This window comes from Prionailurus viverrinus, chromosome C1 (genome assembly GCF_022837055.1).
Source record: "Prionailurus viverrinus isolate Anna chromosome C1, UM_Priviv_1.0, whole genome shotgun sequence".
Classification (NCBI taxonomy): domain Eukaryota; kingdom Metazoa; phylum Chordata; class Mammalia; order Carnivora; family Felidae; genus Prionailurus; species Prionailurus viverrinus.
Genome location: NC_062568.1, coordinates 189243743 through 189270402, shown reverse-complemented (window position 1 = coordinate 189270402; position 26660 = coordinate 189243743). Strand labels below are relative to the sequence as shown.

General features: G+C 51.8%; 2 protein-coding genes across 7 annotated transcripts in view; both read right to left on the bottom strand.

The window, feature by feature from the left end:
- Positions 1 to 786: 786 nt before the first annotated feature.
- Positions 787 to 19612, bottom strand: A3GALT2 (alpha 1,3-galactosyltransferase 2). The gene is made up of 5 exons (XM_047868893.1): positions 19590 to 19612; positions 3515 to 3598; positions 3246 to 3335; positions 2827 to 2964; positions 787 to 2019 (listed from the first exon to the last, which is right to left on the bottom strand). The coding sequence occupies exons 1-5, from the start codon at positions 19610 to 19612 to the stop codon at positions 1332 to 1334; spliced, it is 1023 nt and encodes a 340-aa protein (XP_047724849.1). The 3' UTR covers positions 787 to 1331.
- A 2881-nt stretch (positions 19613 to 22493) lies between these two features.
- Positions 22494 to 26660, bottom strand: part of PHC2 (polyhomeotic homolog 2) — a 116334-nt gene continuing 112167 nt past the window's right edge. For all 6 annotated transcript variants that reach the window (XM_047871894.1, XM_047871892.1, XM_047871893.1 and 3 more), the window contains one exon: positions 22494 to 23902. In XM_047871894.1, the coding sequence (XP_047727850.1) occupies positions 23748 to 23902 (155 nt within the window). In that variant the 3' untranslated portion in view covers positions 22494 to 23747. The remainder of the gene's footprint in view (positions 23903 to 26660) is intronic.

Below are 26660 nucleotides of genomic sequence, written 5' to 3'. Positions count from 1 at the left end.
GCAGAGTTAGAAGAGAAGCAGATCTTACTGGCTGGTGCTCAGGCCTCTCATGGCCACGGGGTGTGTGTGAAGGTGGGTGTGGGTGGCCCTCGGGGAATGCTGCAGGGTGAGGGAGAGGAAGGAATGTGCCAGCTCAGAGCCATCAAGCAATAACCTGTTCTAAGGTACAGCTGGCCTGTGCTTATCTAAACCAGAGTCCAAAAGGCCTTCTGGGTTTTGCTAATCCAGTTTGGGTGGGAGGCAGTGGGGAGCTTTGAACTGCGTTTGAGAGGGGCGAGATCTCTTATGTCACATCATCAATAAGTGGAACCCGCTTGTAAAAATGATCAGATTGTGAAAACCATCAGGATGGATTTACACTGGAACTGCTGTCCTTCCTGGGAACAGTGGAGGCTCATAAAAACGCAAGGTCTGTGAGAACACTGCATACTGGATTCGGGAGACCTGGAGTGAAATCCCACCCTCCCAGGGCCTCAGTTTCCCCAAGTGTCAGAGGACAGCGCAGGGGCTTCCAAGCTGCTACCTTCCCTGTCTCCTTGGCCCCGTAACAACCTTTCCTGCAGGGCCTGATGATTTCACCTGCTGTTCAGAGCCTGTGTTTCCCACTCCCCCCGCAGCCCCCCACCCGGGGATGAAAAGTCTAGATAGCAGCCACGAGTAAGGAAACTTACCAGGCCCAGACTGTGGGCCCCGCATCAAGGAAATGTCCTTTTTGTGGACACTGTCCAGGAGAGAGGGCCATAAGGATACCTTTGGAATAATTTTATTATAATATTACTTAAATACGTACAAAGTTGCTTGAGGGTGGGGGGAGCAAAGCCAAGGACTCAGATGTTTCTTCTGTGGCAGCAGCTTTCTCCAGTTCACCCAGAAGCTACTCTCTTTGGAGTGAGAGCCAGTCCTGGCTCTCCAGCTGCCGCCCAGACAGACTCACAGCTTCTCTGTGCCTTAGGCACTTACGTTCCCTTTTTGTGCTTCAGTCTCCTTATCAAAAAGGGGGTTGGGGGCTGGCGTTGGGGGGGGGGGGCGGGGCGGGAAGGGCTAAAACAGCTCTGCAGGAGGCATCAGCCGAATCCAGTAAGGTCAGAGGTGAAGGGCAGCTTGCGAGGCGCTACTGTCGCGGTGCTTTGTCGGTGGCTGTTGAAAGTGGAGGAAAGGGACCTTTCCCTCCTGTAGAACAGCTAGCTCCCCAAAGGCCAGGGCCTCCTCCTCCCACCGCTACGATCCCACGGCCAGGCGGGCAGGGCTGTTTCGATCCAAGCTCTCGCTGCCCTCCGGGGCGCCCCGACGGCTTCAGGGGCCCCCTTCCCGGGCCGGCGGGGGTTCGGGGACTAGTCGCGCAGCAGGGCGTACTCCTTGGGCGCCCAGAGCAGGCGCGGCCGCCGGATCTCCGCCCTCGAGCCGATGTCTGGGCTCCAGCAGAACTCGGGCGACAGCACCTTGGCGGGCTTGTGCAGCCAGAAGAACTTGTTGAGGTGGCTCTCGTCGTGCCAGCGCGCCTCCAGGCCGAGCTCGCGGTCCCGCCGCTGGCCCCGCGCGCAGTGCGCCGTCAGCCCGCGCAGCGCCGCCACGCTGCCCCCGAACACGGCCGCGTGGTAGTAGAAGTCGCCCTCGCCCTGCGCCAGAGCGGCGGCCGAGCGCGCGTCGCGCTCGTAGGGCAACAGCCACCGCGGCCAGCGGTAGTGCCAGGAGTGCAGCTGCGCCACCGACTCGGCCAGCGCCTCGGGCCCGAAGGCGCCGTGGAAGTACTGGTCCACGTCCATGCAGAACACGAAGCGCGCCTCGCGGCCCAGCCGCCCGCCCAGCGCCTCGTGCAGCGTGTGCATGCGCTGCATGGACACGTCCTGCCAGCGCCGCTCGCGGGCCACGCGCTCCACGCGCAGGAGGCGGCCCGGGGCCAGCGCCACGCGGGGCACGGCGTCCGGGCGCTCGGTGAACACGTAGTACACCACGCGCTGGCCCACCATGAAGTGCTGCTCGGCCGTCTCCAGGAAGCGCGCCAGGTACTTCTCCAGGTACCTGCCGGGCGGGGTGGGGCGGGGCGGGTCAGCCCGAGCGCGGCGCCTTCCTCGGCCCCGGCCGCGCTCGGGCTCGGGCTCCCGGCTCCCTGCAGCCACGGGCTCCGGGGCTCCGCAACCCTCCAGCCGCAGCAGCTTTCAAGGCGGGCGCAGAGGCTTGCAGATCGCTCGCCTTCGCAGCCCTGGGTTCCCTGCCTTGACCGTGGGCTCCCACTGCCCGCCTGGATCAACAGGGTCCCGCGGCAGAGGGGCCGTGCTGGCCCTGGGACGGCCGGCAGCGTTAGCCTTTGCCTCGTTAGGGCTCTGAGCCTTCGAAGCTTAAAGCTTACGAAGGCCTGGACCCGTGATGCCGCGGCGACGTGAGGAAGCCCAGCCAGCCGCGCGGAAGGCATTGTGAAGACAGGTGCCGCACCGGTGTTCAGCAGTCGGCCATCCCAGGGGAGGCCCAGACATGGGGGAGCAGCGGGGAGCCCTTCGGGAGTTCCTGCCCACAGAATCTTAAGCTGTAATAACAGCCGTTGTTGTCATCACTGAGGTTGTGACAGTTCCTCACGCAGATGGTCAGGAGGGTCCCTGGGTAGGGGCCTGTGCTGGGTGGGCTCCATGGTGCCGGTGTCTAGGGAGGAGGGAAAGGGAAAGGGTGGTCCTGCCTGCTCCCCGGGAGGCTGGGACAAGAGGTGCTGTCTTTGCTTCCCTCTTCGCTTTGGGATCCTGCGGCCGGGGAGAACCCTGTGCCCCATCCCTGCGTCCCATGCACACCCCTTCCACTCCCTGCCTGGACAGCACCGCTCCCCTCCCCAGGCCTTACCTGCCTACAGCAAAGACAGTCAGACCAATGGTGAGGTTCTGCTGCAGAGCCTCCCGCTGGGCCACAGCTGGGTCGAAGGTGCCATCCCAAATAATGGGGGCCCCCCAGGAGGTACAGGTCAGGACTTCAGGCCGGGCCCTGGCCGGGACAGGGACGGAGAGATAGGTCCATTCATCCACTGGTCTGGTGCATTGTCACCGCCACCTCCCCAGTGCCGTACCCTAGGGCCCCACAAATGGGTCCCACCCAGCCCCCGCCCCTAGAAGTCCCTAGCCTAGATCCAACACAGAGGATTGGGAGATGTGTGACCTGATGGGGCCCCTGGGAGGAGTACCTGACCCTGCCAGGGTGAGGGATGTGTGGAGGGCAGGGACACGGAAGGCAGAGCTCTCTAGGGCATGTGGGTGTTAGCTCCTTACCAGGGATGCAAGAGACCCGTGAAGTTGTCTCTCAGCAGGGCCATTCTGGCAGAAGGGCAGACACCCATGGGGATGAGGACTTCCAGATGCCTGCGGGGTGGGGGCAGCAGTGAGGGGCCCTCTCTCTTTGCACTTTACAAGGAGGGGGAGCCCACAAGGACAAGTGTGCGGCCAAGATAGCCATCACCCACCATCCCTCAAGGAGGCACTTAGAAGAGGCCCCGACCCTGCTGGTTACCACGTTGAGGGCTGGGGGAAGGGAGTTGTACCTGATTACAGGGAGCCCATACAGGTACAGCCCTAAGAGGCCAAGTGCAAATAGGATCAGCAACCAGAAGAGTCTCTTCCAGGTCCTGGGTGGTGGGGAGGGCATTAGCAACTCATTTATACATACACATACACATGAGAAATTGCTTATGTAATTTTAATGTTGCAGGTTATTTATTTTCGGATACAAATATATTCTTTTCACATGGTACAGGTATTCAGAGGTACAAAAGAATATATATAGTGCAAAGTCTTTCCTGGTCCCATCCAGCCAGTTGCTCTGCATGGAGGGGAGCCAGTGCTACTCTTTTCTTGTGCCTCCTTCCAGAGGTGATCTGCGCGTATGCAGGCAAATATAAATATGGTGGCAAATCCTCCCTCCTCCCCTCCCCCGATTGGTGGTAGCACAGTAGATATGCCGCTCTGCATCTTGCATTTTCCACTGCCTCCACTGACCATTATCTTTGCGGTTATCCCCTCTGAATACTTGAAGTGCTTGCCCCCCTTTTCCCCAGCTGCCCAATATACCATTTATTGGATAGAGCATCGTTTACCTGACCAGGCCCCTTTTGATGAATATTTGGATACATAATCCTTTGCTTTTCCCAGCAGTGCAACAGGACATGACCTTGGGCAGGTTTGGGGGACAATAATATTAGAGGTTGGGGTGCTTAGCCTGGGTAGGGGGCAGGACTGGCCTTGGACAGGAGAAGAGACTGGGAGGGGACGCAAGGAAGTTTGTGGCTTGGTGACTGGGAGTTGAGACCTGTCTGACACTGATGAGTTGAGGGGCTGCGTTGGGGGTGGGCTGTGGTCAGGGGCCACGCGTCTACAGTGGCTTCAGCCACTGGGCTGGGTACGTCCAGCAGAGCTCAGAAGCCCCATTCCTGCTCGGAGGAGGTCGGCTTTGGCGTGTGGCCACGGTTGGGGGTCATCCAGGAAGGGCCCCCAAAGTCGAGATCCTCTGGGGGATCTCATCCAGTATCCCCCACCCCTCCTGTGTGCCCATGTCTCCTGAAAGGCTGGAACCGCCTGGTGAGGAGCACGGACACTGGGGCCAGACCCCCAGGTTCCAATCCCAGCCCACCATTTGTAAGTTGTCTGGCCTTGGGCAAGGTTCTGGACTTCTGCACTACACAGTCTCCTCATCTATAAAATATGGATGATAAGAATGCTTCCCTCGGAGGGCTGAGGTGGCTAGTGAGTTGATACACGCTAAGCAGTTAGGGCAAGGCCTTGCACACAGTTCTAGCTCAGTTGCAATTGTCATTATTCCTGAACAGACCCTCATGATCCCCGGACAACCTCCCAACTCCACTCTCTGCCCTACAAATCCTTCCAAAGTCTGGCTCCCCTGGTCTCTCTCAAGCCTGCCGGATCAGACGCTCCTGCCTCCCTGCCTTCTCAGCTACCCGACTTGGCTGTTCCTCATCAGACGTAGCTAGTAGATAGGAGAGGGGTCTTGTGGTGTCTGTGTGCCTGTGTCCACATGTGCGCCTTCTCAGCACATGGTACCTCCTTCTGTTCAGTTGGCCAAGCCAGAAACCTGACTGCACCCCAACCCCTTCCTCTGTCTCACCCCCGCCCCCGTCATCTGCTGTCAGTCTGCAGGGTGGGTTGACTTTGCCTCCTGGATGTCCTCCCCAACCCCCGCCCCGGGCCCCTGTGGTACTCCTGGCCCCACAGTGATCCTGCCTGCACATCCCCCACCAGGACCATTGAAGCATCAACTTCCAGCCCCTTCCTACACAACCCCCAAAGTCATCCTATAAAATGCCCACCTGCTTTCACAGTGTCCACATCACGTGACCAAACATCCAAGAAGAAATACATTTAGAAGGCAAATCTATGGGGAAATGTTCATCCTCACTAGTAACCAAAGACATACAAATTAGAACAGGGTGGCATGTTTTACCTATAAAATGAGCTTTAAAAAAAAAACACAAAACAACAAAAACTAGCCACGCTTCAAGTATACAGTGAGACAGGCACTCTTACAGTTGCTGGTGGGAGTGAAGATTGCTAGATCTTTTTGGAAAGCTACTTAGCTATGGGGATTGAAGCTTTCACTGTTCCTACCCTTTAATCCAATCACCCCAACTTCTGAGAGTCTGCTCAGAGATCATCTTCAGGATGCAAAAAGCTTATCCATCAAGATGTTCACTAGTTTCTGCTTATGCATGCCTTCACCCTATATTTATTGGGCACAAGCTCAGAATCATGCACTTGCTAGGTCAAGGATTCAGAGGTGAGCGAGGCACAGACCTTATCTTCAGGGAATGGAATCAGGAAGATGTGGATGGCCAGGAAGAGAGGAAATGGGTCAGATGACAGACCTCAAACAGATGAATGGAACACAGCACAGTAAAGGCTGTCATCAGTATAAATACGAGATGCTATGAGGGCAAATTGGAGGGTGGCAACTGAACCTTGACAGATGGGGAGGAAGTTGGGGAGGCTTCCTGGAGGAGGTGGCTTCTAATGATTAGAAGTTATCCGGGCAAAGAAGGCAGCAGCAGGGAAGGGAGGTCTATGAGAAGAAAACAACAATGTACAGAAGTGAGAGGGGAGAGAAAATGTGGGGTGCACATGGCACTAAGGGTCACTCTGCAGGGTGGAGTGCAGGTGGGGAGCGGGGACAGGTGAGGCCGAAGGTAAGCCAGGGCCAGATCACCCTGCATTCCAGGCTAAGGGGTTGGGCTTCATCTGGAGGACCATAGGGAGCCCTGAAAGATACTTCCTCCAGGGACTGATGCAGATTTTTATTTGAAAAAAAAAATACTGCAGCTAAACAGTTGAGCCTGGACCCTGAGGGGTGAGGGAGCGTGGCTGGAGGCAGGAAGGCAGTTCTGGGCTACTGCTAGCCCTCGTGAACCAGGGCGTTGGTGGGCGGGTGGTGGAGGGCTGTCAAGGGGGCAGGCAGGACTTGGTCAAGGTTAAAGGGACCCGGCCAGGGGAGCTGGGAAAGGAGACAGTGCCCGACTGGTGGGGTGGGTGGAGGAGTAAGTGGAGGTGCAGTGGTGGAGGCAGGGGCGTGGGTTGACTCTCCAGAAGTGTGGCTGAAAGGAGGCGGATGGGGGCAACCGGATGGGGCTGAGAGGCTGGGATTGGTGGAGGAGTGTGTGTTTCCTTTATATGAGGGGCACTTGGGCTTGGTTGGATCCTGACTGGAAGCACCAGGGAGAAGGCATTCCGCGGGCTGCTGAAAAGGCCCTAACAGCCAGCCCACCGACTAAATAACCTTTTTCTGACGACTCTGTGGTCACGTGGAAAGATGCTTATGCAGAAACCATAAATGAAAAAAGCAGGTTCTAAAATCAATGGGCAGTATGATTATTGTTATTTATTTTTAAATTTTTAAAAATGTTTATTTTTGAGAGAGAGAGAGAGACAGAGTGTGAGCAGGGGAGGGGCAGGGAGAGGGAGACATAGAATCCGAAGCAGGCTCCAGGCTCCGAGCTGTCAGCACAGAAGCCGATGAGGGGTTTGAACTCACGGGCCATGAGATCGTGACCTGAGCCAAATTTGGACGCTTAACCGACTGAGCCACCCAGGTACCCCTGGGCAGTATGATGATAATTTAGCAGGAATTAAAACATGCACCAGAAAATAAGACTAAAAAGGAAAACTTCAGTATCTATGCAATAAGTTAGAGTAGGGCTTTTTTTTCCCTTTATTTTTTCAAGTTTTTTTTTTCAACGTTTATTTATTTTTGGGACAGAGAGAGACAGAGCATGAACGGGGGAGGGTCAGAGAGAGAGGGAGACACAGAATCGGAAACAGGCTCCAGGCTCTGAGCCATCAGCCCAGAGCCCGACGCGGGGCTCGAACTCACGGACCGCGAGATCGTGACCTGGCTGAAGTCGGTATTTTTTCAAGTTTTTAAAATGTGCTTATATTGGCTTTTTAATGCAGGAAAGATACACAGTTAGCAATTTAGAAAAACAAAATCAAACCAAACAAGTTTTAAGCCTTCCTACTGCCTGCAAGATAAAGTCTAAACCTCGAAGCCCTGTCCAAGAAGCCTTCAGAATCTGACTCCTTGGCGGTCACATTCGAAGTGCTCTCGCCTGACCTGGCTTTCCCACCTCTAGAAATGGAGACTCATGGTGGGTAGACCAAGGATGCTCTCATAGCTTTGTTTGAAAGAGTGAATGGACGTCTCAGAAACCCCAGTGTTGATCAGTGGGGAGTTGGATTCGTGAATTATGCACACCTATACCGCGGAAAGCAACAGGACCCGTGAAAAGGATGAGGTGGATTTCTATGTACATTCTGGAAAAGAGGTCCCGATGTGTGAAGTGGAAAAGGAAATAACAGGACTGTGTATAGAGGCTGATCTCACTTCTATGAGGGGAAAGCCCCCATTTACAGACATGCATACCTATGGTCTTTCATAAACGTGTCGGGAAAGATCTAGAAAAGCATTATCCAATAGAAGTACAATATGAAGGGTGCCTGGGTTCGACTCTTGATTTCGGCTCAGGTCATGATCTCATGGTTGGTGAGTCTGAGCCCCGCATCCGGCTGTGCTAGCATTCACAGAGCCTGCTTGGGATTCTCTCTCTCTTTCCCTGTCTCCCTGCCCCGCCTTTGCTCGTACATGCTCTCTCTTTCTCTCTCAAAATAAATATAAACATTTAAAAAAGTAAAAAAAAAGGAAAGAAACCAAAGAAGTACAATATGAGCCAGATATGTAAATTAAAATTTTCTAGTAGCCACATAAAAAACTGTGAAAAGGGCTGAAATTAATTTTAATAACATTTTAATTTAACCCACTGTGTCCAAAATATCCTTTTGACATATAATCAATATGAAAATGGTGGAGATACTTTATATTCTTGTCTCATACTAAGTCTAAGTACTCAGTCCAGTATATATTTTAGATTTATAGCACATTTCAATTCGAATGAGCCACATTTCAAGTGCTTGGTAGCTACATAGGGCTGGTGGCTACTAGACGCACGGATTCTGAAGGAGATGCACCAGTTACTGGGGGGCTGAAATTAGAGGGAAGAGGGGATTTCTGCTGGATACACTTCTCTCACGTTCCGCTGTACAATGAGCAGGTGTTACTTTTGTCTTTGTTAAAGAAACAATAGGCCCCAAATGGAGTCGCTAAATGCAGTTTCACCTTCTCCCAGAAATGTACCTTTAACCAGTCAGTCTGGAATTGCCCGGTCAGCACTAGTGAGAATACTTGCCTGATGGACCCCCACTTTCCCCTAAAAGAAAGTGACCTTGCTCGAAGCAGTCCAGTCTTTGTTAGAAACTGCCTTTTCCTCCCACCTCTTCTGCCTAGAAAAGCATTTCTACAGCCCCCTCAGAGCTCCTTTGTATCTGCCGAGATGAGATGCCGCCCGATTCATGAATTGTTTCATAAAGCCGATTAAGACCTTCACATTTACTCCACTGAATTTTGTTTAACAGATTTGCTGGCGGTGACGGGAACAAAGGAGACTTCTGGAGGCTCTGGGGACAGTGAGGAACACAGGCGTGGTACCTCGAACCCTTTGTATTCTCTTTCTCGCTGTTTCTGAGGGTTATGGTCCTCTTGGTTCTGAGCTCACATACTTTGCATCAGCCTCCTGATCCAATTGGCTTTCCAGTCTGGGGCTGGTCAGCTTGAGCTAACAGTTCCACCCAGAACCCAAGCCCCTAGTCCTTGGTTTAGTGTGAATTGCCCCCATTTTCTTGGAAACTCCAGACCTTTCGTTCTGTCCCCAGATTCCACGTTGGGAACTGCCGGTGGCAGCTCCAGTCCCCATTTGTTTGGACTCAGTTCTCTGGGGTCTGTGATTCAGCCCTCCCCCCAGGCCCCACTTCCACACTGGGAGTTGCTGGGGGGAGCACACAGGCCCTTTGTTGGCCAGTCCACCGGTTACTGCTGGTGTCCACAGTCCCGTTTCTTTGGTCACTGTCGGTCTCTGTTATGTCCCTCAGGTAAAGGCTATTGCTAATGGGAATCTCAAAAGCTGCCCAAATTGGTGGGCGTGGGTCAAACATTTAAAAACTGTTAGAACACTTGCCACTTAACCCAAAATTTCCTGTTAGGTTAGGCAAAGAGTCGCAGTAGGTCACCTGCCAACCTCAAGAAAACCTCCATGCAACGAGGTACACCGTAAAGCGTCACACAATTCCCAATCCAGCAGCACATCTCTTTTAAGTATTAGTTTGGTTCTGAGACACCCAAAGGCTTGGCTCAAAAAGAATAACTACTACTACTAATGGGATTCTTAAATTACAAGAGTTGAGGGGCGCCTGGGTGGCTCAGTCAGTTAAGCGTCCGACTTCAACTCAGGTCCCGATCTCGCGGTTTGTTGAGTTCAAGCCCCTCTGTGCCGACAGCGACAGCTCGGAAGCCTGGAGCCTGCTTCGGATTCTGTATCTCCCTCTTTCTCTGCCCCTCCCCCACAACGTTCGTGCTCTCTTGCTCTCTCTCAAAAATAAATAAATAAATGTTCACGAAATTTTTTTTTTTTAAATTACAAGAGTTGAGCACACCATCTTCCAGTCTGCTGACTTATTCTGTGTCTAAGAACTGCAGTGCCGAAAGCTACAGATACCTACAAAATGGCAAAAATCTTACTCAAGCAACCTAGAACTACAACTGCCATTATGGAGAACATTCCACTTATTTATTTGTTTATTTTTAAAATTTTCTTTATTTTTAGAAAGGGCACATGTGAGCGGGGGGGGCGGGGAGAGGGGCAGAGGGAGAGAGAGAACCTCAAGCACAGGGCTTGATCCCACGACCCTGGGATGGATCATGATCTGAGCTAAAATCAAAAGTTGGGACACTCAACCGAGCCACCCAGGTGCCCCAGAGAACATTCCATTTAGAGGAGATCACTTATTTAAGACTTCAGCTCAGGTCCTGATCTCCCAGTCCATGGGTTTGAACCCCGTGTCAGGCTCTGTGTTGACAGCTCAGAGGCTGAAGCCTGCTTCAGATTCTGTGTTCCTCTTTCTCTGCCCCTTCCCTACTCATGTTCTCTCTCTTGCTTTCTCAAAAGTAAACAAACATGAAAAATATTAAAAAATAAAATTAAAACTAATTTTGGTAGATATTGGTAGATATTTTGGTAGATACTGGAGCTACAATCGCTATCTTTTTAAAGTTTATTTCTTTTGAGAGAGAGAGAGAGAGAGAGAGAGAGAATCCCAAGGAGGCTCCACACTGTCAGCAAGGAGCCTGATGTGGGGCTTGAACTGGGAGATCACGACCTGAGCCAAAGTTGGATGCTTAACCTACTGAGCCACCCAGGTGCCCCTACAATCTCTAAACCTCGCTCGGGGCTTGCAAGTGGGATCCTGGGAAAGACTGGAAGAAGCCACCTGAAGCTGAGAATATTCTTACCAGAGTCAGCTCTCCTGGATCTCTTTAGTATTCGGTAGAAAGAAAAAAAAAAGTAAGTTTGCACATTGTCCCTCCCTTTCCAAATCTAGGCCATTGTTCTTGATCTTTGGGAAGGGCTCTAGATCTTGTGAAGATAATATCTTTTGCACCTTCTTTGAGGGTGCCTCTTGGGTTTGCAGGATCGTTTTCTACTGCCAGAAATATTTACTGTTTGTTCCGACTGAAACCTGACAAGATATTTGAGAGGAGTTAATAACACTCTGGTCATAAACTTGGCCAAACTGGGAGCTATTTGAAGCCAGATAGGAATTCTTTTAGACCTTCTCCTTTAAGCTGAATGTACTCAGAGGGAAAGAAAAACGTTCCAACGTAGGTGCATGGGTGTGTCAGCCCCTGGAAGTCCTCCAGGATGCAACACAATTCTCAGAGGAGTTAGAGGCAACTGTCCTTATCCCACAAATCTTTGCAAGACCAGAAATACCATTCAAAGTCCACTCATTCTTTGTAACAATTAACCTGACCCTTATTCATTGTAAAAGGCGTGTAGGTACTGTAAAAATTCTGACCTTGGGGAACAAGCATCCCTGGAGGGTTTTGCATTCTTTCCCTGTGCCTTTGAGGTGTAAATGTTCTATCTGGTCTTCTCTAGGGACTCTCCTCTTCCGGTGTGGGCTATCTCCTTGAAATGTAAACTCCAGCAAAGTACATACAATGGACTCCCGAACAATGTGGGGATTAGGGGCGCTGACCCTCGCTTGCAGTAAAAATCTGGATATCATTGGGTTGCCTGGGTGGCTCAGTGGGTTAAGCCTCCGACTTCCGCTCAGGTCATGATCTCAGTTTGTGAGTTCAAGCCCCAGGTTGGGCTGTGTGCTGACAGCTCAGAGCCTGGAGCCTGCTTCAGATTCTGTGTCTCCCTCTCTGTCCTTCCCCTGCTCACACTGTCTCTCAAAAAAGGAATAAATGTTAAAAAACAATCTGCATATAATTTTTGACACCCCCTCAAACTTAACTACTAATAGCCTACTGTTGACAGGAAGCCTTACTGAGGTTAACACATATTTTGTAGGTTATATGTATCATATATTATGTTCTTAAAGGAAGCTAGAGGAAAAAATTGTTATTTAAAAAATCATAAGGATGAGAAAATATTTACAATACTGTACTGTATTGAGAAAAAATCCATTATAAATGGAACCATGTAGTTCAAAGCCATGTTGTTTGAGGGTCAATTGTAATTTTTTTAATGTTTATTTTTGAGAGAGAGAGACAGAGAGAGAGAGCAAAGGAGTGAGGGAGGGGCAGTGAGAGAGGGAGAGAGAGAATCCTAAGCAGAGTCCACACTTAGCGCAGAGCCCAACGCGGGGCTCGAACTCAAACTGTGAGATCATGACCTGAGCCAACATCAAGAATCAGAAATTTGGGGCTCCGGGGTGGCTCAGTTGGTTAAGCACCTGACTCTTGATTTCAGCTCAGGTCATGATCTCCTCATTTGTGAGTTTAAAGCCCTGCATTGGGCTCCGTGTAGACAGCTTGAAGTCTGCTTGGGATTCTCTCTGTCCATCCCCTGCTCTCTCGCTCTCTCTCTCTCAAAATAAATAAAAAACTTAAAAAAAAAAAAGAGTCGGACACTTAACTGACTAGGCCACCCAGGCACCCGTGGTCAACTCTAATTCTTAACAGAAGGAAAATAAAACTACTAGAAATTAATAAAGAAAGTTCTCTGTATGAAAGGAAAGTAGGATGCACATTTTCGGTAAGAGAAGATACGAGGAATGGAACTGCATTTTTGTTGAGGGAAAAGAAAGTTATTTTGTCCTAAAAGTAAGGCTGGTTATTCAGAACGGGAAAGAGGAAAAACAGGACAAAATCTGGTAAAAAAGAAGGTTGCAGATGGTCTGTTGAAAAGGAATCTTGGGAAAAGGATTTTATGTGTGGTCAAGATGGCTAAGATTGGAGTGGACAGAAGTTTAAAAAATCGGGGGCGCCTGGGTGGCTCAGTCGCTTAAGTGTCTGACTCTCGATTTTGGCTCAGGTCATGATCTCTGGGTTCAAGCCCTGCGATGGGCTCCGTGCTGTCATCGCAGAGCCTGCTTGGGATTCTTTCTCTCCTTCTCTCTCTGCCCCTCCCCTGCTCATGCTCTCTCTCTTAAAAAAAAAAAAAAAAAAAATGGAGAGAAAATTAAAATTGGTTTCCTCTCTGTTAAAAGATATTTTAAAAAAAAGAAAGATAAGATATTGCTAAGAGGTTGCAGAGCTTTCCCTTTACCTTTAAGTAATCTGCCTAGAAAACAAAGATTTTTGTGGCCTGTCAAAATAATTTCTTGTGTTTCCTATCAGATCTTTGCTTAAGAGAACCAAGCCTTCCCTATTAGAAGGGCAAAGAGCTCTTTTGTTTTACAACTTAACTCTCTGTATTTGTTTACAGAGTCTCTGATTGTCATGGTTAAATAGATAACCAAGTTAATGCTCCCCAATAACCTGTGATCTTATTTGCTCGAGTATTTTTAAGACCTTTTGCCAACTTTTTCCTCCTCCCCCTACAATATAATGCTGAAGGAAGTCTTTTTGACCTGGAAGTAACTTTGAGATTTTCCACAGGATCTGTGGAAAACTATAAAAGAATTGTTCTCTCTCCTTATAAAAAGAGAGAGGCCAAACTGATGTAGCTTATTTGACATGTTAAATTACATGGGGAGCATTGGCAAATAAGTAATATGAAGCCTTCCTTATGTTGTATTTGCGCAGGTATGCAAGTGTTCCAGAAATTATGTGAAACTCCTGGAAATCTGATATGTCCTGGTGTCATGCTATCAGCCACAATCCTGGCTATTGTCTTAAAATGTATGTTACAGAAATAATCAAATTCCCTTCTCAATGCTATTTAGCAATGGCCATTTTTGAGCCTTTTGTCATTCCCAGATGGTATGTTTCACTCTGATGCTTTTGCAAAAGTGCTTCGGCTTTAAGGAGATTCAGTACAGGTTTCTTATAACTTTAAGACCATAAAACTGAAATGGGTAAAAATCTCCAGAACTAATAGGAAAACTGATTCAAGCAGAACAAGTATTGATTCCACGGGACAGAACGAGCAGGAAGGATGCTTGTAACTTATTCTGACTTTTTGTCTGAAGTGTTTCTGGTTCCTTAATGTTCTGTTTTTCTGTATTTAAGGAAACCTTTTATCTTACAAGGCTACATGACTTACAGCAATTCAGTAAAGTGTGTACCTTTGTAAACAAAGATGAAATATTTACTTTTTCTCCGACCTGATCCCTCCAGAATTTAGAAACTATTTTTTTTTCATGGCAATATAGTTAGTTATTTGCATACGTTCTCTGTGAATCTGGTTCTCCTTGTAATAAGACACCTTGGGAAGCATTGGTTATATTACCGAGGTTTTGATGGATACGAATTCACCCAAACTGCAGGTATTTTAGGTCAAATCTACTGTGGAGCCCTTGGCTTGGCTCCCTATCTCAAAGACTTAAAAGTTCAGTCTGAAATTCCTTATGAAAAGTTCCAACAAAGCAGTCTTAAGGACTTGTATGGTCAACCACTGTTCTTAACGCACTTATATAATCAAGTCGGTTTAATGCAAACAAATTAGTTTTACTGTGATTATATTTGGGAAGTGGAGGTAATTGTAGAGAGAAAAATTATGTTTGTCCCTTTGTAGATACTAGATTCTAATCCTGTGTATTGTCTTTGAGGTTTTGTTAAGTGCCTGTAAACTGGACTAGACCTGGAATTCTTCTAGTTTCCTGAAATATCTGGCTCTGACTCTCCAAACAGATGCTTCCAAGTTTCTCCCACCCTTCTGATGGGGAGTCACAAGGACAGAGAATGCCCTGAATCTCCTTGGAAGGGACTATACCAGGTCCACCTCGCTACCCAGATGGCAGCCACCTTTAGGGACTTGACCTTGGGTACACGTTGCACAGCTAAAGAAGGCTCCACCTGACATCTGGTCCTGTGCAGAGGCTGGAGACTTCCAGATCAAATTGACGAGGAAGAGAAGTAGCTGGCTGACAGCCAGGTAGACCGCGTCCACCCAAGGTGCCAGATGGAGACCCCCTACTTTAACGTAAAACCCTTTGTTCTTTTCTTTCCTTTATGCTGGCATTGGCCTGGAAAGAGAGCACCAGCACCTGTATCTCCAGGCCATTGCTAAAGGGAGGTAACCTTTCAGACTGCTAGCTTTCAAAAACTCTGCTCTGTCCATGGTGGTGGACTCCATTCACAGAGCCACCCTAGCGGGAGCAGTACTCCCACAGGGTCTATGTCTGGGGCGGTTTCCATCTTCCTTTGGGCCTATGAATGCCTACATGGTGCATAACCAGGCGATGACTCTTACCTAACGGGTTAGCTGTGCCCCTAACCGTTCACCAACAAACTAAGGCACCCTGTGGGTCAACTCCCCTAAATTTACACCATCAGGTTAGAAAGGACCTACCAGGAGGCTTTTGTGATTCAGGATTTGCTTCCTTAGGTGTCTACCTCCCTGGCTGGGAGTGAATACAAATGAGGCTGTGATCAGCACACTCTTCTTAACTTTCAAAGTATGGCTTTGTGCTAGAGCAATGGCGGCCCAATGAAAGTCCTTAGACTCTCTGGCCAAGGTGGTTTTTGACAATAGGACAGCCCTTGATTAACTTTGGGCTGAGCAAGGAGGTATCTGTGCTGCGGTCAACACCGCCTCCCGCACCTGGATTAACACTTCTGGGAAGTTGAAACAAGGTTACATAAGATTTCTGAGCAGGCCACTTGGCTTAAAAAGAGGACTCCTTCAATGGGGTCTTTGTTTGTCTTATTTGATTTTGATTGATTTGGGTCTTGGGGACCATGGCTCTTTGGTGCACTCTAGCTATGGAGAGGTATCCTGCTTATGATAATCATAGGAGTAACCCTGGGGCACTGTACTTTCTCAAAAACTTTAAATGCACGTTCAAAGCCCCTAACCACCAAGCAAATGATCTCCTGAGACTGGAACATCAAAAAGGGGAATGAAGAGAATGATCAACTTCAAATGTAATCCTGAGGTCATGACCTGTGAATATCACACAGGAGCAGCGAAAACTGGGAGAACTTGGAGTGACAGCTGGGTGAGAGGCACTTTGCACTTTGGACATGTCTCTCAACTCAACTGAGAGTCTGATCAAAAGGGGGTGGAAGTGTTAAAAAAGAAACAACAGGGCCCCAATGGAGGCACTCACACGAAGCCTCCTGTCAGCAAGCCAAGACTTGGCACCAAAGGGGATTTCGGTCTTCACCTTCTCCCAGGAATGTAACTTTTAACCAGTCCGTCTAGAATTACCTGGTAAGCACTAGTGAGATTATCTGCCTGATAGACCCCCCACGCTACCCCAAAGAAAAGTGACCTTACCTGAAACAGCCCACTTTTTTTAAAACTTATTTTGAGAGACACAGAGAGAGAGAGAGAGAGAGAGAGAGAATGAGTGCGCACAAGCAAGAGAGGGGCAGAGAGCGGATCCCAAGCAGGCTCCCCGCTGTCAGCACAGAGCCCCACGTGGGGCTCAAACTCACAAACCATGAGACCATGACCTGAGCCGAAATCAAGAGTTGGATGTTCAACTGACTGAGCCATCCAGGTACCCTGAAATGGTCCACTTTTAGCTAGAAGCTTCCTTTCCTCCATCCCCTTCTGCGTACAAAAGCCTTCCATTTTGTACGGCCCCTCGGAGCTCCTTTCTATCTGCTGAGATGATGCCTGGTTCATGAATCAGTAAATAAACCCAATTAGATCTTCAGATTTACTCAGATGAATTTTGTTTTTTAATGTTATCTAAGGGAGGAAAATGTCTTTCTTTATACTCCTCTCTTGTCCAGCTTCCCCTTACGTTCTAGTCACCCTCTGGGGTGTTTTCCAACACCAACAACCACGTCATTTCTCCAGCCTCAAGTGAGTGTCCAACAGTTCGATTCATTTCTATACTATTTACCTGAAGTTAGTGCCAGATCCCACAGGTCAAGGGCGCAGTCCCGTGAGACGGCCCACTCTTCAGAAGCCAGTTGCAAATCCTGGGCCACCCCTACTTCTGGCTGATTGACCATAACTCAGGGGTTCCCACAAGCCCCTCCTCGTGTTCCATAAGTTGCTCACAGAACCGCTCACATAACTCAGGGAGGCACTTTACTTATCTTTACTGGTTTATTTATAAAGGGTATGCATGAACACCCAGAGGAAGTGCTACATAGAGTGAGGTCAGGAGCTTCTGGCCCCGTGGGGTTGGAATGGGCCACCCTCCCAGCATATGAATGCATTCACCAACCCGGGAAGTTTCTAAACGTTGCTGTTCAGGAGTTTTTATAGCCAGTCTCCAGCTCTGCCTTCCCTCCCTGGAGGTCGGGGGTGGGGCTAAAAGTTCCAAGTCTATAGTCAATTTGGCCATTCAGGTGGTTAGTCCCATCCTGAGACAATTGATGGGCCTACCCTAAGTCACCAGGTGACTCATTGTGAATAACAACAGATAGTCCTATCACTCAGGAAATTGCAAGGTTTTTAGGAGTTCTATGCCTGGAGCACAGGAAAAAGACCAAAAGTCTTATTATAATGTGTGGTGTAGTTCGTCAAGTTCCATCCTGGAACTGGGGTGGGGCCGAACCACTGCCCGGATTCTCTGGTGGGACTGTTCTGGGCATCATGGGTACAGTGACAGAGGACCCCCGGGGGCACTGGTGCCACCTGGGCTCTCTACTTGGATGTCTCCTAAGCGCCTCAAACTTAAGTCAAAAAGGAACTCTGGATTTTCCTCAGAAACCTGCTCCCCACTCAGGTCTCCTCCATCCTGGTAAATGCAATCATAATGTCCACGTGTTCTCTCTGATGGGTCCCAAGTTACCCAAGTGGGACCACTTCCTCGCTCCTTGGAGCCCTTCATCACCAAATTCTCTTGCTTCCGCCTCCCCACCAGAGCCCCAGGCTCCTTCTTCCCCACCCCTGCTTCTCATCTGGATTCCTGTAACTGTCTCCTAACTTGCCCCGTCTCTTTCCGTGAAGTTCCTTAAACTTGCCATGACTTAGTGTCTTCCCCACCTCTGTATCTTTGCCCACATTGCTGTTTTGCTATTAACCATCACCAAGCTCCAGAAAATTCTTCTACACCCAGCCTCCTCGTGATGCCTTCCTCGACCTCCCCCTCCAACACCTGCTGCCATATGCTCTTCCACACCTGTGCAAACCTCTACTCAAGCACTTGCCAAACTCTGTACTTCTGCCCCGCCAGGCGGCAGGGCCGTTTTATTACCCTTTGTTTTCTTGGGGCCAAACTTGAGAGCCTGCCTCATGGTTGGTGCTATTAATATTTGTTCAGTAAACTAAATGAAGCAATGAATAGGTTCCTTGTCTTCATTCTTTCCCAAACTGTGACTCCTTTCTCAAGACTCTGTTTGCTTCAGCGTTAAGTCTGCACTCTACAAATATCTTCAGACATTTACTGAGGCACTCTGCCTGCTGGGTGTTTTATGTCCGTATTGCATTGAGGTCTGACCACGGTCCCTTGAAGGAGATGCCATGATTATCTCCACCTTATAAATGAAGAAACTGAGGCTCAGAAACATTAAATCACTTGCTCAAGGTCACACGGCTGGTTAAGCGGTGGAGCTGAGTTTGAACTTAGGTCTGATTCCCAAGCCAGAACGTGGCATTTGGGGCACCTTTTGACCTGGCCCCAGCTCAACCTTAATGCTCCTCTCCCAACGGTCTCTGGCTGGGTTAATATTCCCCCAAGGCACCTCACATCCCCCCTGCCTCCCCTCCCCCAGTCAGTGTCTCTCCTGCAGGAAGCTTTCTCTCCCCTTGCACACACCAGCCCCACCAAGCTCCGGGAGGGCGGGCTGCAGCTGGCTCCCGGAAGCAATGCTACCCCAGAGGTACACTCTGGGAAACACCACCTGTCCGCGCTGCAGGGGCGAGAAAAGGCTAGAGTGGACCGCTCTCAGCCTTCACCACATTGACTCATTTAGCCGGCACCCACCCCAACCCCCAACCTCGGTAGGGCAAGCTGATGCATATCTTGGGCACTGGACCTCAGCCAAGGCAGCCAGGCAGAGCGGGCCTCAAGTGGCCCCGGGTGAGGGCCGGGTGGGCACCTGCCAGCTCCTGCCGCCCCCTCCCATGCCCCAGCTGGGAACCCTAGTCCACAGGGGCCCCTGCCTGACCCATTCTTCCACATGGCTTGCTCAGATATTTTCAAAGGCACCCCTTCCGCCCCACCTCCACCTGCAGAAAGTGGTCCCTCAAGCCCACCCCAAGCTCTAACCTCTCCGACCTCCTCGCTTTCAATAAGGGGTTAAAGAACAAGCATTAGTTCTGAAGTGGGAACAAATTTCAACTCCGGACGGTCAGTCCCAGTGGGACTAGAGAGAGGTCTTGGCTATGGCAGGGGACGCAGCACTAGGCCTTTCTCTCGCTCACCAAGGGGGCTCAGAGTTCAGGGAAGCCAGGGGAGTAACCCCACTCTCCCCCAGGAGCCACAAAGTCTCCCAGGACGCAGTCTGCCCCCACCCAGCTCTGCCCCATGGACCATCTCTACCCCTTGAGTGATGTCCCCTGTCAGAGTCTCCTTTGCCCAGGATCTCCATGGCTCAGCCTTTGTGCCTCCTCCTTGCCTTGTTCTGGCCACCAGGCTGGATTTCTGCCGGTTCAGCTGTCCTGCCCCATCTTCCCCCACATGCTGGCAGTGTCCCCAACTCACCTGAGTCTCTCCTTGAGAGCCATGTCGAGAAGCTGTGGGGACAGCCTGCCAGGAAGAACCCTCTAGCTTGGAGCCAGGGGAGAAATAACCAGTTCCTGGTGACTGGGACAAAGCAGCTGCAGGCCATCTGTCAGAAACCACACCCACAGAAGCCAGCAGGGATGAACTGCCCTGAGGGGGACTCCCTTGGGGGCGGTGCCTGCTGGAGGAAACCGGCCCCAGGATGGGGTGGGGGCTGGGAACCCCCTTGGGGCCAATCACCTGGGAGAAGGTGAATCCGAGGCGAGCCAGCTCTGGTTGGCCAGAGGCTCTGAGCTATTTTGTACTGACTTCTCTTACCTGCCTTGGGGGTCCCTGCGCCTCTCTTCAGCATCTTGGAGCCCTGGGAGAGGACTATGGTCTGTGAGTCCCACTAAGGTGTTTGCTGCCCAGGGAAAAATCCTGTTCTGCCAGATCTCAAGGGCACTGGTCACCTGGTTGTGACCTTGGACAACTCACAATAAAATGGGGTACGTACACCGGTCACCCAGCACAGTGTAAGAGCCACACAAGATAGGGATAGGGAAGGGTTTTGGAAAGTTTACACTGGGCAGGGTTTTCTAAAAGTGCAGTTTGCAAGTTCTCAGAAATCAGTTTTGTGGCTCAGGGATCAAGACCAAGATTTAAACGTATGAACAGGAAGAGAATTGAAAAGAAAATATTAGAATGTATTGCACATAAAGGTAGGTATTGTTTTATGAAATTTTTGTTTCAGAGATCTATATTTAGGTATGTATATGAGAGCGGGAGACCTTTTTTTTTTTTAAACCGTGGCTCATGATCAAAAAAGTCTTCAAAATTCTGAGTAAAGCGTAAACAGGAACGAATACAGGCTTTCCTGCTATCTGAAAGAAGAGAGTTCTTTATGAAAACTGCCCTCAGTAGAAAAGGCATAAAAGCGAAGTTTTAATCGAATCGTTACTTTATATGGAAAGTTTTTTTCAGCGTTCCCGGATCCAAAGGGTAACCCATGGTGGGCTTTTCTGCTCCCTTAGGACACTGTCGCCTTGCTAACGGATACACAAAATAAATGGAGACAAAGCACAGATGCTCCCAGAGCTGTGGGGACGGAGATGCCACACGTCCCAGGTCCCCGGGAGGAGCACGGTCTCCGGAAGGAGCTCGGTCCCTGGGTCCCCGGTCCCCAGAAGGGCCTAGCACTGCATGAGCTTCTATGGCAGCTTGCTGCAAAGCAAAGGCTATTTTCACTTTTTGCCTTTTTTCATAAAACAAAAACCCTCTTGGCATTTGTTTTCCTTAGTGGAAACAGGTACTGCTGTAGGGTTTTGGTAAAAGTGGCCTACCGTGAGCTTTCGCAAGCAGGGGCTCTCCCTATGGATTTAAAGAAGCAAGCTTCGGGTTGCCTGGGTGGTTCGGTTAAGCTTCCTACTTCAACTCGGGTCAGGTCACACTCGCACTGTTTGTGGGTTCGAGCCCCGCGTCAGGCTCTGTGCTGACATGACATCTCGGAGCCTGGAGCCTGCTTCCGATTCTGTCTCCCTCTCTCTCACCCTCCCCGGCTTGGGCTCTGTCTCTCTCTGTCTCCCAAAAATGAATACATGTTTAAAAAAAATTTAAAGAAGCACCCTTCCACTTACAACAGGTGGGGCCTGTCACCCAAACAAAACCACCAGTACTTGCTTGTGTCAGTGCCCTCGAATTCACCGTGGCCCCTTTTAGGAGTTTCGGTGTCTTCCTCCTTCACCACACATGAAGAACAAATTCAGGAGAGGCCTGGCTTTCACTTTCCCCAGAAGGGAAAATGGGGGTCTGGGGTGAAGGGGCTTGTCTGGATCCGCACGGGGCCCTAGTGCACCTGCCCGCTGGGCCTGCATTCCTCCACCGGGTGGTTCCCCGCGCCTTCCCGCTTTCCCCTGGGTTCCACCCCGCCTGGCCCTGGCAGAGCCGCCCCTCCAGTCCGGGCTCCGGCCTCAAACTCATAAGTCGGCTTCTCCTTCTCCTCCTCCAGGTAGTAGTTACAATTTAACTGGCTTTCCAAAGAGGCGGTATCAAACTCCTAGAAGTTATTATGCCATATCTTCCCAGGCTCCACCCTTGGAGACTGATTCAGTGTGCTGGGGCCCAGGCCTCAAACCCACATTTTAAACAAGCAGAAACACTGCCTTAAGGAAAAACCCAGAGGCCAGAAGGAGCAGGAGGTCAGGCGCAGGAGTTTCATAAGGGAGTTTCAGCTCCATTTGGGCAGGGCAGGGGCTGCTTTGCGCTCCAGGAGGCCTGGTTCAGGGAGGCACAGGGCCACACAAGCCGCTGTTGGCTGCACACAACCGGGGCTACTCCGGCCAGCTCAGCTCGAGTCTCACCATCCACACCCCACCCCCATGCCTTTGCAGAGCCACCTGCGTCCAGAATGCCCTTTCTTCTTCATTCAAGACTTAGGTGTCACTTGCGCGAGGACAAAGCCTCTAATAATTAGCTATTCCAACATCCCACAACTGCTCAGAAACTGCCGAGTGAACCAAAGCCATCCCAAGGGCTCTCGGACACGGAGCCACTGCGCAGCAACAACCGAGGGTGTGTGCCTGGGGATGGAAGAGTCTGGGCTCTGCCCCAGGTGTTCCAGGTTATTCCTGGCCCAAGAGCACTGCGTCTCCCCTGCGGGAAGTGAGAGGGGGACTCAGAGCTAAGGGGCTCTGGACCCTCCCACTCCAAGGGACACGAGTGAAAGAGAGGCCGTGTCAGCTTCCTCCTGTGAAATGGGGCGAAGGGCGCCCTCAGACCACGGACCGGGCCCCAGCAAAGCGCGGAGGGCGTGCTGTCCAGTTAAGGCCGTCCCTCCCCCAACCCAGGAAACCACCCCTCTCCTTGTGGACGAAAAGGAGCCAGTGGAGAAAGGCACAGAAGAAACAGATTTTACAGATTTATTTTTAAAAAACAAAAACAAAAGGTTAAAAAAGTCCTTCATTTCCAACCCTGCCTGGGGGTGTGTGTGGGGAATAGAACAAGCTGAGAAAGGTGCCCACCCTGTTCCCAGGGAGAGCCCTGCTCCTCCCCCAGAGCCTCGAGGACAGGGCAAGTCAGAGGCAGGCCCTCGCCCTTCCTGCCCCGCCTCCTCCGCAGGTAGCTCAAATTGCTAGCAAGTTCCAGAGGCAAACAAGTGTGGGAGCTGGAGGCCCAAGGCTGCCTTCTTCGCGGCAACGCCACCCTGGCTCCTCTCTGCCCTCAGGCGTTCTCTGGGCCCCCACTCAGGGGCTCCTGGGGCGGGCGGGCGGGCAGGCCAGGAGGCCCCGCCCGGCCTACAGCAGCTCCCTTAATGCTGTTCGTGGCACAGCAGGGCAGTCGGGGGGACTTCACAGTGTGGGAAGGGCTTCGGAGACAGCGTGCCCACTCTGGAAAGGAAAACCGCCTGATCTCGCCTCTCTGCACAGAGGCTGCCCTCCTTTTCTATTCCCCATCCTGAGGCTGAGTGGAGTCCAGGACAAAGCACTAAGTGGCTGTTTGCTACAGAACACCTGGAGGTGCCAGAGGGTGGCTCTGGGCCCATCTGTCAGTCCAGGCTCCTACACAGTCATCCAGTCACACACACAGCGTTAAGGCGTCTGTGCCAGTGGGCGTGGCCGAACCGGGCCCAGCTTCTCTCGCTCCACCTGCAGAGGGTGAAGGGGGAGAGCCCCTGGCTGCTTCAGAAACGGGCTGAAGGGGGAGAAGCTGGCAACGGAAGAGTTAGCCAGGCCCGGAGAAAGAAGCGGGAGGAAGGCAGGCAAGGGCTCGCGAGGCCTCTATCCAGGCCTGACGGCTGCCCTTGGAAGTAACCCAACTCAGGTTGGGGAGCCCTGACCATATGCCCCCTGGAAAATGGGGGACAGAAAGAGAGGAAGAGAGCGGGGCTAGAGTATTGGGACTTTGGAGGAAGCCAGTGCTATCAATATTTACAAGCATAAAGCCCCATCTTCTGCGCCACCTACCTCTCTGCCCCTCCCACAGAAAGAAAGGCCCCTGAGAGCCACTGAGGGGGTGCCAAGCCCTCCTCACCAGCCACGCCCCACGGGGAGAGCCCTTCCCTCCGACTGGCCCCGTTTCTGGGCCCCTCAGGAACGTCCGCCTGGCTCTGCTCAGTCGGGAGGAGGAGCCCGGGCCAGACCCCTGGCTCTCCGGCCGGCCCTACGAGTCCTTGAGCATGCTGATGCGTGCGTAGATCTTCAGGGCCGGCCCCAGCTTGATGTTCATGGCGCTCATCAGATGGTCCTCCTTGAGCAGCAGCAGGGCTTGCCCATCGATCTCCTGGGCGCGGAACTCCTCTGCGATCTCCTGGCAGCCTGAGGGGACACCACCAAGGACCGCGTCACCCTGAGCTCCCGCGTTCGCGCTCGGCGGTCACTGCGCAGGAGACGTGCGATCTCGTCTAACCCTCCCGGCCGCCCCGCACCTCGAGGAAGGCCATCCTGCCGTCAGAGGCCAAGCGACTCCCCCAGTGGTCCCACCTCCTCATTCACACGTGTGTCCTCACTGGACCCTCCCCTCAATGGACTGGGCGGACCCAGCAGAGCAACACGGTGCTGCAGGAGTGACCGCGTGTGATTTCCAGGCCTAGGTCACCAAGGGTACAGCAGCTGCCACCTTGCTTTATTTTGGAGGAAGCTGGCGACCGTATCGTGAGGACCCTGAAGCAGCACTCCGAAGAGGCCCAGGTGGACAGGAACTGAGGCCGCCTGGGTGGGGCACCTTGGAACCGGTCCTTCGGCTCCAGACCAGACAACTGCACTCTGGCTGCCATCCCGATGGAGGCCTTGTAAGAGCCCAGGCCAGTGCTGCGCAGCTAAGCCGCATCCCCGACCCACAGAACCCGGGGTAGCAGCCACTATGCTCTGGGGTAACGAATGAAGTTTGGTTCCCGGAAAAGGGGTGCTTCCATGGCCAGGAGGCGGCAGCTGGAAGGACCGTGAGTCAGTGAGGCGTCTCAGACACTCAGAGAGGCTTGAGGCTCGGCGGGAGTCTGACGGCCTGTGAGGAAACTGGGTGAGGCTTCGAGGAAAGTGAGGAAACTGTTCCTGGAAATCGGAAAAAACGGAGCAAATGTGGCCGCCCTGCCGCGGGGGTCACGCGGTGAGTTTAACGTGCCTCACCAACTGAGCAATCTGAGGACGTTTCCAGCAGAATGCCAGAGGCTTCGCCTGGCGTCTGATGCTGCTCACAGGAAACTGAGGAGAGGCAAGGAAAAGGCAGAACTGTTCCACATCAAGGAGCTAGGACTGGCTGGTTTGAAAATCGCTAGCCTCTCTGACAGCAAATGAGGCTGAAACTACGAAGTAGTCTCTAGGCAGAGGTCAAAGCCAGGACGTGGGACACGGGCTAGAGACGGAACTGAGGGTGTGATCAATCTTTCGCTAAGACCTTGGAAGCATGAAGGTGCTGCCTCAGAGGGCTCTCTAAGGATGTCATGGGCGTGCCTCACGGATCCTCGCCATTCAACAGTGGAACTTCTGAGAGGTTAGGGGCACGGTCCCCCAGCTTCAGAAGAAGCCGACAGAGAGGAAGGCTTACCTTGGAGCATTTTTGGGTATGGGTTTTGTCTAATGGAGTGAACCCCAACAACTCGCATAGGAAGCCCACAAAGATTTTAAGAGAATCGTACTCGCACAGACACTGCTCCAACCGAAAGGGTCAGAAGTCAGAAAATGAGGAGCAGTACAAACAGGCTGAGAAAACGCCCCTGCTGAAAGCCCAGGCTGCCTTTCATGGGAAAGAAAGGATGACTCAGAGGGTGGAACCAAGAAAGGGAAAGAAAGTCACTCCTAGGCTCTGAGTCCTAATTCGGGAAATGCCAACATGTGTCTGTGCTAGGTTTCGGAACTAGTGCCATGGCTCCTGTATCCCCCGTTTTCCCCTTGTTGAACAAGCATGCCCACTGCGGTGACCCTGTGCCTGTCCCGCCAGATCTGGGGTTTGTGGAAGGAGATGGGTCACATGTCTCTAGCTCTCAGGTGTTCAGATCGAGAGGAACTGGCCGCAGGAGCTCCTCCACGCCTGGACCTGAGTTCGCTGGTTGAGATCCTGGGCTTCGAGCCCCTGCTGTCATGGAATGAGGCCTATGGGGTCAGGGTGGGGGTGGGGGTGGTCTACTTGAGGGAGGGACATGAATCACTGGGGCCAGTGACTGGGGAACTATGGTAACCGGCCCTCAGACAGCTCCAAATCAACCTGGCTTCCCTTTTATGCCCCCGCAGGCACGACCTGTGTGACAGTGTGAAAGTGACACCACGTGGTTTTACGACCTGTGTGACAGTGTGAAAGTGACACCACGTGGTTTCGGAATCTAGATCAAAAGGGGCACAGTGGCTTCCACCTGATGTCCCGGACCACCAGCTGTAGGGCAAGTGCTTGCCACGTCCTGGGAACACCCAAGCGTGAGTGGCCCATACTGAGAGGAACTGACACCCGCTGTGGGCAGCCATACCCTCCTCGAGAATCAGGGCAGTGCGGCACCTCACAACAGGATTCCGCAGCCCCAGGGAAGCCACATCTTCATCGCAACCTTGTGAGAGGCCCTGGGGCAGAACTGCACAGCCGAGCCACTCCCAGATTCCTTCCCGACAGTGACCGTGTGGGGATATATTCTGGGGGCGCAGCAACAGATGACTAACACACTGAGCTAAGGGGCAGAGCCGGGATGCGAGCCCAGTCCTGACACACAAGGCTGTGCTCTCAACCACTATTTCCACTCCAGGCTTGGAGTCCCAGGCCTGTGGCGGCCCCTCTGTACCTGGTGTGGCCAGCGGCCGGGTGAGACTGGGCAGAAACAACAGTAGAGAGGTTGTGTGATCCCACGGAGAGCATCTGTGAATAACGTGAGGTTTGCCTTCCAGGGTTCATTTCTAAACTGTAGCCCTCAAAACCACGTGCACTCCCCGCCAGGGTTGTGTGCAGTCCTGGGTATGCGGCAGACTTGCACGTCTGTGTGCCTCTGCTCACACGCCCCCCCTGGTGCCATCACTCCAGCTGGCCGAGGCCTGCCCGCCCGCGGTTTCCAGCTCCCACTGTCCTCTGCTGGCTTTCTCCTTGACAGGTTGCCTACAT

Bases quoted from the DNA above. Each gene is read 5' to 3' on its own strand.
- A3GALT2 (XM_047868893.1), bottom strand. From the start codon at position 19,612: ATGGCTCTCAAGGAGAGACTCAG. The intron at 3,336-3,514 runs GTACAACTCCCT...CCCACCCCGCAG, and splicing joins TATGGGCTCCCTGTAATCAG to GCATCTGGAAGTCCTCATCC. The intron at 2,965-3,245 runs GTAAGGAGCTAA...TGTCCCGGCCAG, and splicing joins ACGGGTCTCTTGCATCCCTG to GGCCCGGCCTGAAGTCCTGA.